This window comes from Girardinichthys multiradiatus, chromosome 22, assembly GCF_021462225.1.
Source record: "Girardinichthys multiradiatus isolate DD_20200921_A chromosome 22, DD_fGirMul_XY1, whole genome shotgun sequence".
Taxonomy (NCBI): domain Eukaryota; kingdom Metazoa; phylum Chordata; class Actinopteri; order Cyprinodontiformes; family Goodeidae; genus Girardinichthys; species Girardinichthys multiradiatus.
In genome coordinates, this window is record NC_061814.1 from 5,935,572 (window position 1) to 5,951,871 (window position 16,300).

General features: G+C 37.9%; 1 protein-coding gene and 1 long non-coding RNA gene across 23 annotated transcripts in view; both read left to right on the top strand.

Annotated features, from left to right (window-relative positions):
- The window catches only part of col13a1 (collagen, type XIII, alpha 1), a 394,128-nt gene that overhangs the window by 267,022 nt on the left and 110,806 nt on the right, over nucleotides 1–16,300 (top strand). For all 22 annotated transcript variants that reach the window (XR_007036044.1, XR_007036043.1, XR_007036045.1 and 19 more), the window contains one exon: nucleotides 12,332–12,418. Coding sequence is in view for 19 of the 22 variants with exons in the window: in XM_047351963.1 (XP_047207919.1) it covers nucleotides 12,332–12,418 (87 nt within the window). In the remaining 3 variants the exon portion in view is untranslated. The remainder of the gene's footprint in view (nucleotides 1–12,331; nucleotides 12,419–16,300) is intronic.
- On the top strand, nucleotides 6,810–9,900 carry LOC124859271. The gene is made up of 3 exons (XR_007036055.1): nucleotides 6,810–9,176; nucleotides 9,334–9,487; nucleotides 9,775–9,900. It is a non-coding gene; the product is annotated as an uncharacterized LOC124859271 (long non-coding RNA).

Sequence of the window (16,300 nt, forward strand, 5' to 3'; positions counted from 1 at the left end):
CTAATTAATTAGTTAGGAGATGATGGTTAATGTGTAATAAAAACAATAATATACATTATATCCTACAGAGCAATTTCTCACCCAGATATATTTGAAGACAAATAGTTCGGATCTAATCATCCAGAAGCCGCAGGCGGGCACCAGAACTCCCCTCCGTAAAATGGAAGTGGACTAATTAAGTACAAAAAACCTTGGTGTTATTTTTGACCAAGACATGTCATTTAAATCCCATATTAAACACAGTCCTGGGATTTGCTTCAAGGTTTTCTATTGCAATTGTTTTTTATCAGGATGCCCACAAAATGCAGTTGAAAGCGTTGCTGCAGCATGTTGAATCAGCTGAAGGCAAGAGTTCTAATGAAAATTAAAAAGAGAGATCATATTTCGCCTATTTTAAATCCTTTCATTGGCTCATTGGCTACAATTCTCCTTTTCACATAAAATGCCCTTAATGACCTAGCTCCATCATACATCGGATATCTGATTGTTCCACATATTCCTTACAGAGCACTTCATTCTCAGTCTGCAGGTTTACTGGTGGTTCCTAGAGTCTCTATAAGTAGAATGGGAGGCAGATCCTTTAGTTATCAGGATCCTCTCCTGTGAAACTAGCTCCCAGTTGTAGTTCGTAAGGCAGACACCCTGTCCACTATAGGCTCAAAACTTGCCTTTTTGATAAAACTTATAGTTAGTGACTTAGGTTATGCTGCTATAAATTTAGGCTGCAGGAGGAAATATTGTCTCCCATAGCTGCTGGCTGAGCCTCTACTGTGACTAACTGAATGTGCTCTCTTTTACACTCTAGATGTGAAACTGGCTCAGAGTTCATCTGCTTAGCTGTCTTTCTCTCCTAGATGAAGCCAGTAAGGATATACACCTTATTATTAACCTTAAGAATGTACAAAAGGGTTTTAATTCTGGAAAAGAGAACAAAAGCCATGGACTGGATATTGTATGTAGCTGTGTAATGAAATCTTGTTCCAACTGTCCCTAAATCCAATTGTCTAAAATTGTGAGTGATTTTAGACCAGTATCTATAACCTCAGTTTTAAGGAAAATGTTTGAAAGTCTAATCAAAATTGAGATTTTAAAGTAGATTGAGCATCTTTTAGATCCTGTACAGTTTGCATACACACCTCATAGAGGAGCGGAGGATGCAACCCTCACTCTGCTAAACCTTCTTATTAAACACTCGGAGCAAACCTTAAAAAAGGTTTGCGTTTTAAAAACCACATGCAAACCTGTTTGGGTTGGCAAAGCTGATCTACAAACCAGGTGCACGTTGGCAAAGGCGGTGCTATGAACCGTGGGGGAATGAATGTGAGGGAATCAATCCTGACCTGTAAACGCTTAACCTGTCTGTATGCGGTGAGTGCCATTCCAGCCGTCACGACCCACCCGATCACAAGGAGAACTACCGTAACGGTCATAGTGTGGGTTTCTGTCCATTCTGTTCGCCGGGGAAACCGAGGGAAAGGTGTGACGCTTAGTTCCGCAGGGGTGAGGCTGAACTTAATCTGTTTGGTACCTGCCACTATCAGTTGTTTTTCAATACTAGCTTCAATGCTGAAATTATATCCCTTGAAGTAGGTGTTGTTCTCTAACTGACTGGGAGAATGTTGGTCACAACTGTAATTACGCCCAGCGGACACAGGGGCAGGTCTGCTGCTTTATCAGCGCAGGTTTTTACAGCTGCAGCAGCAGGCTGGCGACTGGAAATTAACTTTAACTTTTCCACAAGTTAAACCAACTTTCACCTTGCATCCACAACAAACACCTCTGAAAGCCTTTGCAGTAGAACTGAGCACAACCTAATAAAAATCCCCTAATTCACAAATGTTCTGTGCGAAACTCAAGTCTCCCAATAAACGTCTTGTTAACAGAGATCACAACTGTTCATTCTGTGCAACAGTGATTTGATGTCTGTCTTTTTAAGGCCCGTCAAAGGGACGCCATATGTTGGGTTTATGATTATTGATTGAATAATCTTGATCAATAATTATAATTACAAATCATAATCTGACAAGATCAATTTCTTAACCAAAAATCCTCATTTACGAATCAAGACCAGAGAGGTTTCTGCTGTTGTAATTGTGGCTCAATGCCTCTGACAATTACAACCGTTAAATACTCCGTAATAATTAATAACTATTGCCGGAGATGTCACTGTTTAATCGACCGTTTCTGCCGAAACGGGTGGAACTTGAACCTTATTTTGACTGACACATCACTTTTGCACACAATGAAACACCAAACGCTCTCTCTTTATCTATGTGAATATTTATTAATTATTACGGAGTATTTAACGGTTGTAATTGTCAGAGGCGTTGAGCCACAATTACAACACCAGAAACCTCTCTGGTCTCGATTCGTAAATGAGGATTTTTGGTTAAGAAATTGATCTTGTCAGATTATGATTTGTAATTATAATTATTGATCAAGATTATTCAATCAATAATCATAAACCCAACAAACCCAAACGCGCAAATTCATGGGAGGATCATTCTAGTGCACCATCGCTGTTAATGAGATCATCTAGTGCTGAAGCACAAAGCTGATCACCACCTGATTTCAAAAATATATATTTTAAACAATCAAACAAAATAAAATAAAATAATGGCAAAACAAACTCAGTAAAATCATTGCCAACTAATTTATTTTTAAGTACATAAATGTTTCATTTAAATTCTTTGCAGGACAACTATGTGGCGTAAGTTTTTTTTAAATGAGCTAAGGTACAAAATGCAGATAACTCCTACTACACATTATATTTGTTAATATTACATTCAGGCTTAAATGTTGTGGCTGTTAATGCTCTTTCTTTAGGCTCTTCATATACTCTCAAAACAAAGAACACGGCGAGTCTGCGAAAATAATTAAAAGATTAACGGGGACAAACCTCTAATAAATTAACTGACAGACATATTTGTCTTTTTTACTGTTAATATTGATTGGCGTATTCTGAGCTGCAACTGTTGCGAGTTACGTCAAGCAACAGTTAAGCTGTGCGAACTCCTGTGGTGCTGTCCAGCTGCCCCGTGTGCACATCGATGGCGGAGGGCGCGCGCCACTTTGGACACCACTTTTAAAGCATCAAAGGGGTAAGTAAAATCACTCTGGAGAATATTAATTATGGTTTTCATGGTATAAAGTGAATTTAGACAAGAAGTTGTGCTGTTATGTCATTTGTCTTTGAGCTTACTTTGGATGACCACATGTCTTGGGCCACACTCAGGTAGTAGGGATTTTATGGAGAAAAGTTAATCATATATTTTTAATATTTAGCCATAAGGCAAGTTTTTTGTGCTTAAAGTTTGTCTAATACAAAATCGATTCAGGACCACATATTTTCTCTTCTCTTTATCTTTCCAAAGCTATAATTTCAAGCTAGCGTTAGCATCTGAACTTAAGCTATGTTTCTAGTAGCCGTGCATACAAGCATAGCACTAAATGTAGCATTAATTACAGCTGAGGCCCTTTCCTGAAAAGTGATTTCTGCTATAGCTTTCTAAATTTATTTTTTGTTGGCTTTTTAGTTACGTTTTATTTTATTGCAGGTTACATACACAGACCACAATTTTGTTGTGCTCCTGGACCATATGAAAGGTACAGTTCAAATTAACTGTAATTGTAAAGCCAGTTCTTACTGAGTTTTATATTTTGCATAATCTGATATTTAAAAAAAAGAAACAAAATCTTAAATATAAAATTGTTTAACATACAGTACAGACCAAAAGTTTGGACACACCTTCTCATTCAAAGAGTTTTCTTTATTTTCATGACTATGAATATTATAGCTTCACACTGAAGGCATCAAAACTATGAATTAACACATGTGGAATTATATACTGAACAAAAAATGTGTGAGACAATTGAAAATATGTCTTATATTCTAGGTTCTTCAAAGAAGCCACCTTTTGCTTTGATTACTGCTCCGCACACTCTTGGCATTCTGTTGATGAGCTTCAAGAGGTAGTCACGTGAAATGGTTTTCCAACAGACTTGACGGAGTTCCCAGAGATCCTTAGCACTTGTTGGCCCTTTTGCCTTCACTCTGTGATCCAGCTCACCCCAAACCATCTCGATTGGGTTCAGGTCCGGTGACTGTGGAGGCCAGGTTCTCTGGTGCAGCACCCCATCACTCTCCTTCTTGGTCAAATAGCCCTTACACAGCCTGGAGGTGTGTTTGGGGTCATTGTCCTGTTGAAAAATAAATGATGGTCCAACGAAACGCAAACCAGAAGGAATAGCATGCTGCTGCAAGATGCTGTGGTAGCCATGCTGGTTCAGTATTCCTTCAATTTTGAATAAATCCCCAAGTGTCACCAGCAAAGCACCCCCACACCATCACACTTCCTCCTCCATGCTTCATGGTGGGAACCAGGCATGTAGAGTCCATCCATTCACCTCTTCTGCGCCGCACAAAGACACGGTGGTTGGAACCGAAGATCTCAAAGTTGGACTCATCAGACCAAAGCTCAGATTTCCACTTGTCTAATGTCCATTCCTTGTGTTCTTTAGCCCAAACAAGTCTCTTCTGCTTGTTGCCTATCCTCAGCAGTGGTTTCCTAGCAGCTATTTTACCATGAAGGCCTGATTCACACAGTCTCCTCTTAACAGTTGTTCTAGACAGTCTGCTGCTAGAACTCTGTGTGGCACTGACCTGTTCTCTAATCTGAGCTGCTGTTAACCTGTGATTTCTGAGGCTGGTGACTCGGATGAACTTATCGTCCGCAGCAGAGGTGACTCTTGGTCTTCCTTTCCTGGGGCGGTCCTCATGTGAGCCAGTTTCTTTGTAGCACTTGATGGTTTTTGCGACTGCACTTGGGGAACCTTTCAAAGTTTTCCCAATTGTTCGGACTGACTGACCTTCATTTCTTAAGGTAATGATGGCCACTGCTTTTTTCTTGCCATAATACAAATTCTAACAGTCTATTCAGTAGGACTATCAGCTGTGTACTGTATCCACCTCCTGTGAAACAACACAACTGATGGTCCCAACCCCATTTATAAGGCTTGAAATCCCACTTATTAAACCTGACAGGGCACACCTGTGAAGTGAAAACCATTTCAGGTGACTACCTCTTGAAGCTCATCAACAGAATGCCAAGAGTGTGCGTAGCAGTAATGAAAGCAAAAGGTGGCTACTTTGAAGAACCTAGAATATGACATATTTTCAGTTGTTTCACACTTTTTTGTTCAGTATATAATTCCACATGTGTTAATTCATAGTTTTGATGCCTTGAGTGTGAAGCTACAATATTCATAGTCATGAAAATAAAGACAACTCTTTGAATGAGAAGGTGTGTCCAAACTTTTGGTCTGTACTGTATGTCCCAAGATGTGCAGTAATACAGCTTCTTACATAAGGCACATGCAAAAGCATTGTTGCATGTCAAATGTGATGTTCAGGTGTCGTTTTTCCAGATGCAGCTGGGTGTTTAGTAAATTTTCATCTTTTAAGTATCACATTTATCGGCATAAAGTTACACATAACACTGCGATAGGAAGTGAAACTGATTTAAAATGTCATATGGAATTTTGTAATGCTAAATTTGAGGATAAGAGAAGTCTTTTTACCCATCTTAAAGTCCATATCAAAGAGGGAAGATCGCTTCCATGCCCTTTCAAACAATGCACGAAAGGTTTTACAGTTAGGTCGACTTTTACATCGCACATGACAAAGAAGCATAGAAATTCTTCTGAAAAAAGTCTGATGACCTCAGTTGGAAGCCGAACAGATTCTTGTAGCTCTCATGATACTGATGATGGAGCTTGCAATGTGGAGCCAGATGTTTCAAGCTGCTTCAGTAATGAACAGGAGATTTTTCCAGAACACACAGAAAAGGACATGTTTTTGAGACATTTGGCTTTTTTATTTATTTTAAATTACAAGCCAAACTATTGATTCCATCCTCTACCAATAATACTATTATTGAAGACTATTTGGAAATACATGCAATAAATCAGCCACATTTGCTATTTCATCTCAAAGAAAAGCTTATTACTCTTAGACTCTCAGAAACACAATTAGGAACCGTAATTGACATTTTAAGAGATGAGGATATTTTCAAGGCTTGCAATACTGAGGCACTTCACACAGATCACTACAGAAAAACAGCCTTTAAAAACTGCTTCAGTTATGTTGATCCAGTGTCCATCTGTCTTGGTAAAAACAGGCAGCTAATGCTTTCCACAATATATCCATGGGAAGAATACAATAGAGTCTGTATTTCAGTGTAAATCAGTGTGGGAACAGCATAAACTACTAAAAACCATCAGGAGAAATAATTACGTTTTCAGGATGTTTGGGATGACGCAAATTTTGTTGAAAACATACTGTCCAAGAATACAGAGTACTCATTGGGTGTCATTCTTAATCAGGATTCATTTGAGATAGTAAATCCTCTTGGCTCTGGGAAAAAGAAGCACAAGAATTTAGCAGTGTATTTGACACTTGCAAATATTCTGCCACACAACAGGTCTAGCATTGATCAATTGCAACATGTGCTACTTTGTAGATAACAAGATTTTAAGTACTTTGGACAGGACCTTGTGTTGAGTCCCTTTCTGAAAGATCTAAACGATCTTGAATTAACTGGCGTTGCTTTGCCGGATGGTACGATTACCAAAGGAGCTCTGTGTGCCATTGCTGGTGACAATTTGGTTTCACACAGTATTGGGGGCTTTCTGGAAAGCTTTGTGAGGACTTTGTATTTTTGCAGGTATTGTGAGATTAATCGACAAACATTTTTGACTGATCCTCTCGCTAAAGGCCCTAACCACACAGTAGAGTCATATAAAGAAAATGTTCTGGTCATCAGAACCAATGCTGAAGTAAGTGATGCTAAATGCGTAAAAGTTGACTTGATCTTCAATGAGCTTGCTCACATTCATGTTTGCCAGCCTGGATTACCTCCCTGCCTTGGGCATAACCTTTTTGAGGACATTTTTACCTCAGATTTGACATTGTTCATTAATCACCTCATAACAAAAGAAAAACCATTCTCTTACCTTGAACTGACAAACCTTGCGAGGTAACCCCAGGTGCTGGAAAACTATGGACATGCGGTACAGAACTGGTGTTTTCTCAGGATGCTCCCAGTGTTGATTGGAGACAAAATAAACAAAGCATCAGATGCTGAAGTGTGGCAGCTAATTTTACAGCTTAGAGACATTGTCAGTCTTGTTTGTGCGCCGATGATTACTGCTGGGCAGATCAAATATCTCCGTGTTCTGATAGAGGAGTATTTGCAAATTAGGAAGCAAAGTTTTCCAGATCATCCATTGAAACCCAAACATCACTATCTGTGTCATTATTCAGACCTCATTGTTAAGTTTGGGCCGTGGATTCATCTTTGGACACTAAGGTTTAAAAGTAAGCACACTTACTTCAAACAGTGAGCAAGAAAGTTGCACAACTTCAAGAATATTTGCCAAAGTCTGGCAGAAAGACATCAGCTTTTGCAAGCTTTTCTGAGTGCTGGGAGTCTCTTTCGACCTGATATCGCAGTGGACAAAGGCACTGAGTTTTTTGCAAGTGATTTCAATGACAGTATACAAAAGTCAGTTGCACATTTAGACACTGATCCATCGAACACTTTAATTGCCAATGATGTGACACTAAAAGGTGACACAAAGTATAAGAGCAACATGTATGTTGTAATAGGTCATAATGATGATGGCTTATTAGTGGGAAAAATAAAGAAATTATTGTTTATAAATACTCAGTAGTTTACTTCATCTGTGAGAAACACCAAGCTATTCGGCTTCCTTCCACTGATTCTTATCATGCAAGCCCCGTATCAAGATCCTACTGCTGTGTCAAAGCAGAAGAACTGCTTGATATTTACCCACTGCCAGAATATATAGTTTGGGCTGTGTCTCTTTTAATACTCCACCATTCTGTTCCTGTGTTTTAGACAAATGTCATCATTAAGTAAAACAATAAAGGGGATAATCCCCAAGGCTTTAGATGTTGCTGACAAAACCATGTCAGATGTTTTACTTTTAAATAACCTTTTTTATGATTTCAGAAACAAACACAGTCACACTAGACTTGGAGATTATTTCCAGTCCCTCAACTGCATCCCCTATTTCCAGTCCTTCAAGTGCTTCCATATACTCACTTTCTAGCATACCACCAATTTCACCACAACCTTCAGTACTGCAAACACCTCTTGTGTTATACCGGAATGAAAAGCAAAAGGTATCCCAGGCTTGGCCTGCCACTGGATATTCAAACAGCAATTTCAGAAGGCAAAAGACCCCCTCCTGACAAGAGGCGGCAAATGATAAAAATCCTTGCAGATGAAATGCAGAAGTACAAGGCTAATCCCATACGTTCACAATGCCTTACAGTCTGCCAGAAGATAACCAATCAATACCCAGATAGCTTTGCTGATATGACACCAAGTGGAAAGCTCATTGCTGAAGGGTATAGTTCCCTGTTCTCTCAACTCAAATCACGAAATGAGAATATCAACCATTCCGGGACCTTTCATAGGTACAGATCACCAGGACCCTGTGGCATAGCTGGAGTCAAACGGGGATCAGCTGACATGTATAGGTGTACTAGGTTCCGGCCAGAACTCTCTCCAGAGGAAACTGATGACACAGTGGAGGAGAAACGTCAGAGACTACAGAGCACTTTCAGCAAGTATGGCATTAATGGAGATGATATGCCAGAAGTGACAGATTTGATGGAGACCATATTTAGCTTTCAGCGTAGGCATATAAAGAGGATCCCTGCTCCCTTCATTGCTGATCTTCAAATCAACTGGCCTTACCTATTTACACAAAGGGGAATCTTTTCTCACTTTGAGTTGCTGACTGATGTTCCTGTCCTCTGTGCACTGGAACTGTCAGTTGAGGAATGTGGTAATAAACTAAAGTAAAGATTTTCAGTGTCCAGACAAGCTTGGATTATAAGGCAATTGGCAACTTAACATTGCTTCTCATCCAACTATCGATGGCCCATTTCAACGAGTCACCCATTGGGCTGATACTGAGTACTGATGTAAGATCACTGCAAAGAAATATTACAAGTTTTATCCAGTTTTGCATATGCATACTGTTTTTCTAATATGCACTTGTCCATGGTATACAGGAGTATGCAATAGTAGCCAATGTTGAAACCAGCCTAAATTTGCCAGCCAGCCATCGTCTGACAATGCGTAAGTACAGAACGAACTATCAGTAAAAAGCCAAGCCATTATTAGGATAGCTTTGCCATACTGACCTTAAGTAAAATCAGTGCCGATGTATCAAAGTATACGGTCCATAAAATGTTTATGAGGAAAAATACAAAAACACGTATATTTGTCCATCTAGTGGCTGGATGGATGATCAGCGTTGAAGGCCATGTCATCTTTGAGGGGTCCCAGTCAACATTTGTGACAGGATTTGCAGCAGTGTTGGCCACTTTCTACATATTTAACCTCCAATATCAAGATGAGGTGGCTAAGACTTTGGAGTTCAGTCAACGGTAAAATTATTCCCATGATTTTATTAATTTTATTTTGAAACATTTTACAATGAGTAAAATTCAATGTCACAATTTAATAGCTTTAAAGCAAATTATAATTAACAGTTGAAAAATTTGGTGATGTATTTTCTTAATATATTTAAAAAGAGCATAATTTCTCCACATAAGGTAAACAAACTATATATTGCATACCTGCTGCCTTCAAAGTGCCACACTGTTTATATTTTATAATTTTTCTCATTTTGGATTGTGTTTTTTGGGCACTTCATTGGGATTTACCCAAAAAGGGGCACAAAGACCAGCCATGGCAAGATGGTGTCCAAAAAAACAGGCAAGATAATCCAAAAGAAACTGCGGACAGTGAATGCAGATGTTTCTACCCTGATCACAAACCTGATGGACTTTGAATGGCACTTCATACAGGTTAGTTGTTGTCTTTTTTTTTTAAATAGTTCTGTTTCCAAATCATTTAAGGTTTAAATTATATTTTCTTGAATTTAAAGATTTAAATTATATTTTCTTATATTTTCTTGTATTTTTCCATGCTGGATGGTACCCTCACCTGAAGAAGTGTCACTTGGATTCTTGAAAAACAGTAAAAGTTCATGGATTAAAACCCTGTTTAGGACAGTACAATATGTGAGTTTGGAATTGTTATTCAAGTGTTACTGAGGCCATGTTTAATTTTTGATTTTGGGAGTGTTTTTTATTTAATGATAACCATGGATATTTCTTTAACAATAGTGTTTTTTGTTCCTAAGATTGGAAAAATTGATCAGCCAGTTTAAGACTGCAAAATGTACTTATTTAATTTTCATCCCAGTGTAAGTGAAACTAATTTTGGACTTTGGAGGCCTTTTTTGTTTTTTCACTGATTCCCTGAGGCATGGATATGTGTTTTCTATAATTTGTTTGAATATAAATGTATATAGTTTGGGGGATAACAGTGCCTTTTAAATAAAAATTTTGTCCTAAAGAACGTTACTTATCTCCTCCTCTTTTGTGTTATGTGATTGTGCATTTTAAATCTACACCAATTTTAGCACTACACAAGGTAAAGTACTACTATAATACTGTAAAACTAAGACTGTATATTAAAATGTTGCACTAACTTTTTTGCAGTAGCCTACTGATAAAGTGAATGCTGTAGTAAAACTAAACTTACAGTAAAATACTGGCAGCTACAGACGCCAGTATTTTACTGTATATAAAGTTTCACCACTGTATTTAATTTAACAGTAAACTACTTTAAAAATTATTTACCGTGTTGAAAATGTAAATTTACAGTACATTACTGGCAGTTAAATTCACCAGTATTTTACAATGTTTTTACAGTATCCATACTGTATATACTTTAACAGTAATCTATGTTCAGCATAAATTACACTATAGATAATGTAAATTTACAGTCAAATTCTGGTGTCTGTAGCGGCCAGTATTTTACTGTAAATTTACAGGATGGTTTCTTAGAGTGTACATCCTTCAAACGCCACACAGCAAAAAAGATCTGTCACTTTTCCTCCAATTCTGCTGAGGGTAGTAGCTGCCAGCACAAGATATTTAGCATCCTTACTTGGAATCTTTGAAGATCAGGCCCTTGGACTTTATCAGGACACATACCAGGCTTTTATTTATTGGTTTTTCCTAGGCTTTTAATACAATTCAACTGCATATTTTAATCAAAAGGCTCCACAAACAATTTGATTTAGGTAATATTTACCTGGGCTGGATCCTGGAATTTTTAACAAACAGGACACAGAGTGAGTTAACAACTGCTAAGTTAGTGAAGGATGCTGAAAAAGACATTGGAGTGCCTTTACCCTCAGCCCAGGAGATGTTTCATAACTGCTTCAGGAACATTTTCCAAGACTTTTCACACCGTGTCTGGTAAACTGCCATCAGGTAAACAATACCTCAGCTTCAAAAGCAGTAACACCAGAATGCTACACAACTTCCTGTCTCAGGTTGTTAAAATTGGGATCCGCTGTTAAGATTGTGTACTTTTTGTTACTGCAGGAATTGTATTTATCTTGTTTTTCTTTTTTTTTTACATATTTCATCCATTTAATCTTTCTTACACTTAGATGTTGCATATTTCTGTAGAAACAATGTCTTGCTTTGTTATAAACAAACTGCTTTATAATGAAATAACAAACTGATTTGATTTAATGCACTAAAATCTTGTTTTTACTTTAATAATGAAGTTTTATATATTGCTTTCAGTGATTTAACAAAGTTTAAAATTTGTTATTTTGTTCCAGTTTATTCAGTTGGGAGGCTACACCTATGTATTTAGGCACTATTAAATTAATTTTACATTATTTAAAGTGTAATTTTCTTAATGTTCTGTCATAGGCACTGTAAAAACAAAAACAAATATTACTTATTATTTCTAAGTGAAATATAATTTTTGATTAGAACAGGAGATTTTATCTATTAATTTTATTGTAATGAAATAAAAAAACTGCAGTATGCTTGGAAAACCAATGCTCAATTAAAACCTTCAAATCTCACTCACTTAAAAGCCATTTAAAGAATCAATGTGACAGTTTTCAGAAAATGCTAAATTGGTTTACTTTAGCAAACTAATTATTTTATATAAATGTAGCAAATGGATAATAATTTACATCTACACTGTATTAAAGTTCTATTATGGCATATTGACATATTTCCTAATATGTTCTTGTAATCCTAGATTTTATCATTTGCAAATCCATAGTCCATAGGCCATTTAAACAAAGAACCGTCCTGTAAAACTTTATTTCAGCTGAAGAACATTCCAGGCCTTCATCTAATTTTAACTATTAAATGTTTGAAGGAGTTTTCAATTTGTGTATTTTTTAGGGAGAACAAGGTATTCGCATCAAAGGAGAAAAGGGAGCACCAGGTCAGAAAGGTGACAAAGGAGGCAGAGGCCATCTTGGACTTCCCGTAAGTAAACCTTTTGCTCACTCTCTACCATTTTTGCTGAAGTCTTTGAAGTCATTAGAAATATAGAGTTGGTGCTTTGTATATGTAGTTCTTGCATTTTTAGCCATGACAGTGATCTGATTAAATCTCTAAGGTATTGCTGCTGCACTTCTGTCTGGTGGTCTGGCAGTTTCCATGAATGTTTAGTTTTCTTACCGCCTATGCAGAAATTATGGAAAGTTTCATTCATCCAGTGGCAAGTTCATTTATTTTCTTTTACTTTTTATGGGGGCCCTGTGTTTTATTAATTGTGCTTCAGAATCCAAAAGCATGGAGGGCCAAAAGGGACCAAATTAAACACATAAATATGTCATTAAATAAATAAATTTGCCACCTATTTCTTTAATACATCAGTAAATAATTAAATATACCATTAAACGTGATATTCCTAAATGGAGATTTAAAACAAAATGGTTAACAGATTCAGTATTAATTACTTTTTTTGACATTAATACAACACAAACTTCTAAAAATATCAGATGGGAAGCATTCATGGCTTTTATCAGGGGACAAATAATTAATATGACTAGTTCAAAAGCCAAAGATACCTACGAGAAAGGAAAATCCTTAGAAGCAAAATTAAAATACTTGGAGGAACAATACTTTCAACGAGGCTGTCAAAGAAATTAATTAGGAAATTCTTCTACTGCGAACACAATACAATGAAATATCAGCCACAAAAGCAATGTCAAGTTTACTGCGATTGAAACAGACCTTTCACGACCAGGGGGAAAAACCTGGCAGAGTATTGGCATGGCGCATCAAAAAATTACAAAATGAGAAACTTGTTAACAACATTACTTAACAGCAATAATTAAAGTTTAGTTGTCAGGATCTGTCTGTTTAGTTTGTGTTTTGGTTCATTTAAACCTGGTCTGTTTCTCTGTTCTTTGTCTTGACTGTTAATTGGTTTCACCCCCTCTGTCTCCCAGTAGTCTGACCCACACCTGTTCCTTGTTCCCCATGATTACTCTGTCACTCTGTTCATTGGTTCTCCCTGTTCTCTCAGTTTGTATTTAAGCTTCTTCATTTACATTGTTTCCCGGTGGTTCCTTCTGTCATAATGGTGGTTTGTGGTAGGACCAAAGTGCAGAGAAGTACTCCAGGAAACATGTTGAATGAAGGTAAGTTGAGTTTTAATTATTGCCCAGCAGAATCTAGACAGCTGGGTTACATGACCAGGACACCAGACCAGACACAACAGCAAATCATGGACATGACTCTCACAGAACTTAACGCAACAAGGAACCAGCGGGAAACAATGAAAACGACACAGACAGATCCTGACAATAGTTGATCCAGTTGAAATAAACGAGATCTTCAAAACATTTTATTCAAATCTTTATTGCCCAGATTTTAAATTGGCTACAAATTCATGTGAATTTAACTATTTATTTGATAATATACAAATCTCAAACATTACAGAAAAAGTTAAAAATGAATTGGACAAAAATATAACCCTTAATGATATATCTGTCACCACTGATAATATTAAAGGTAAGAAGATCCTGATGGGATACCTGTGAAAATTTACAAATTATATAAAATTAAATTGATGCAACCACTGTTAGAATTATATCGAGAGTCGTTTCATAATGGGATTCTCCCTAGCACCTTGAGAGGGGCTCTCATAACATTGTCGCCAAAACCAGGTAAACCAAATAATAGATGCAAAAACCTAAGGCCAATTAGTCTCCTAAATGTGGACCTAAATATTTTGGCCAGGAGATTAGAGAGCATAATTCCAAATAATATACACAGTGATCAAAACGTTTTTGTACAAGATTGACAAGGATTTCATAATGTCAGGAGATCTTTTAATATACTTCATCTTGAAAAAGGGTCACCAAATTTAGCAATACGGTTTAGATGCTGAAAAGGCATTTGACAGGGTTGAATAGTCTTGCCTGTTTGAAATACTTCAACGTTTTGGAGATAATTTCAATAAATGCATCAAATTACTTTACACACAACCCATATACCTGTGGCGGCCTGATTGGAAACGCATTTGTTCACCTCCACGCCCATTTCTTTTTTTACGACGTGCGTCCTCCGGCGCAAAAAGCGTTGTTTTCTGATTGGAACGCCGCTGGGAGAACTGACGCGTGGCAGTGGAGTGTGTGGCATTGACAGGTCGTGAGTGAACAGAAGCAGATCTTGGATTACCTGAGAGTTTGTCTGGCTCACATCAGAAGCTCACCATTCGGATCGAGTGTTTCATAACGCTGACACCGTGAGTGACAAAACAACCTGATACAGGTTGCTTAACTTTATGTGCCGCCGAGCACAGAGTTTGTTTTTTTGCTCCTTTGTGCGTGTATAAAAAACACGAAGTGGAGTTTTTCCATCTATTAGTTTTTTGGATGGATTGGACTGGCGAGAGGAAATTCCGGGACTGGCTTATTTTTTGTTTGAACTGAAAATGACTGAACAGAGGAAATCCCGAGCCATGTCCTTTTAAGTGAAGAGTTAATTTCTTATTGTATGGACTATTATTGATTTTTGTTGTTTTTGCTGTGGACAATTGAAAATTGTGGTTGTGTTATTCTTAATCATGTTCTGGGTGATGAGCATATCTTTGCTTTTTTTTCCCTTGTGTGGGGTTTTGGATTGCAGAATAAATATATCAGGAGAGAAACCTGGCTGGCACCTCAGAAAGAATGTTTCAAACTCTGATTCCATAATACCGCTACATACCGAAATAATGACTAATCATAACATTTTCAAAGAAATGTATATACAGAGAGACTGCCAGCAGGGTGACCCGTTATCACCGCTGCTTTTCCTTTTAGTTATAGAACCACTGGCAATAGCTATAAGGACAAATCCGAATATCTCAGGAATTCTTATTGGACAACAAGAACACCGTTTAGCTCTTTTTGGAGATGATGTGGTCATATTCCTTAAAAACATAGAAAAATCCATTCCTGAACTACTAAAGCTGATAAACATCTTCTGGAAAGGTTTCTGGGTATAAACTGTTGGGACCCACAGCCATGGATTTCAACATTAAACTCCGGTACGGACATTTCTTGAACTTTCAAAGTGCATTAACCTTCTTCCGGCACAGCCAGGAAACGGGATAACTGTGGACTTCCTGTGATGCCACAACCTGAATAAAAACACAGCTGTTGCTACATCCGCCCTCTCTCCACACGGCCTTCGAGAAGGACTGGTCAGGGGAGGCCCAGCGCGCTGATGTCTTTTCCTGGCAAAAAGACATAAACTCTTCAAACTGGATCCAAGGAAGCCATATGATCATCGATCATATGCAAAGATGAGTACGGATGAAATACTGTCTGTGTATCCGGTATTTTAATTCATGAACGGGGGAAATTAAGGTACAAGCATTGCTCAACTGTCTCTCCAAGCCCCCGCAGACGCAAACGGTGTTCGAGAGAAGCCCCTGCAAAGACGCGGTCTCCCAGCCTGGAAGGAAGACGGCAGAGACCGCAGCAGACAGGACGAGCCGCCCAGCTACAGCTCCGGAGCTAACCCTTTTGTTCACAGAACAAACGCACCTTCAACCCCCGAGGTTAGCTGAAAGCTAACCGCTTGTTGACTGTGGACGTTTCTTCAAGCTTTGCCCCTTGGACAACGTTTCCTCACCATGGTTCATGAGGTTAGGTGTTTTGGGCAGAGACAGATTTAGGATGAAATGATCCAAACGTTTTTCATTTTGTGAAGTTTGTGTGAAACTCGGCTATCTTAGTGCTAGCAGGCTATCTGTAGCACACGTGCCGGTTTGTGTTCTTTGTATGTTTTAAGGTTAAGATAAACCTTATTTAAAGGGTGATTTTAAACAGAACATTGCTCATAACGCGTTGTCCCCGCTTATGCATT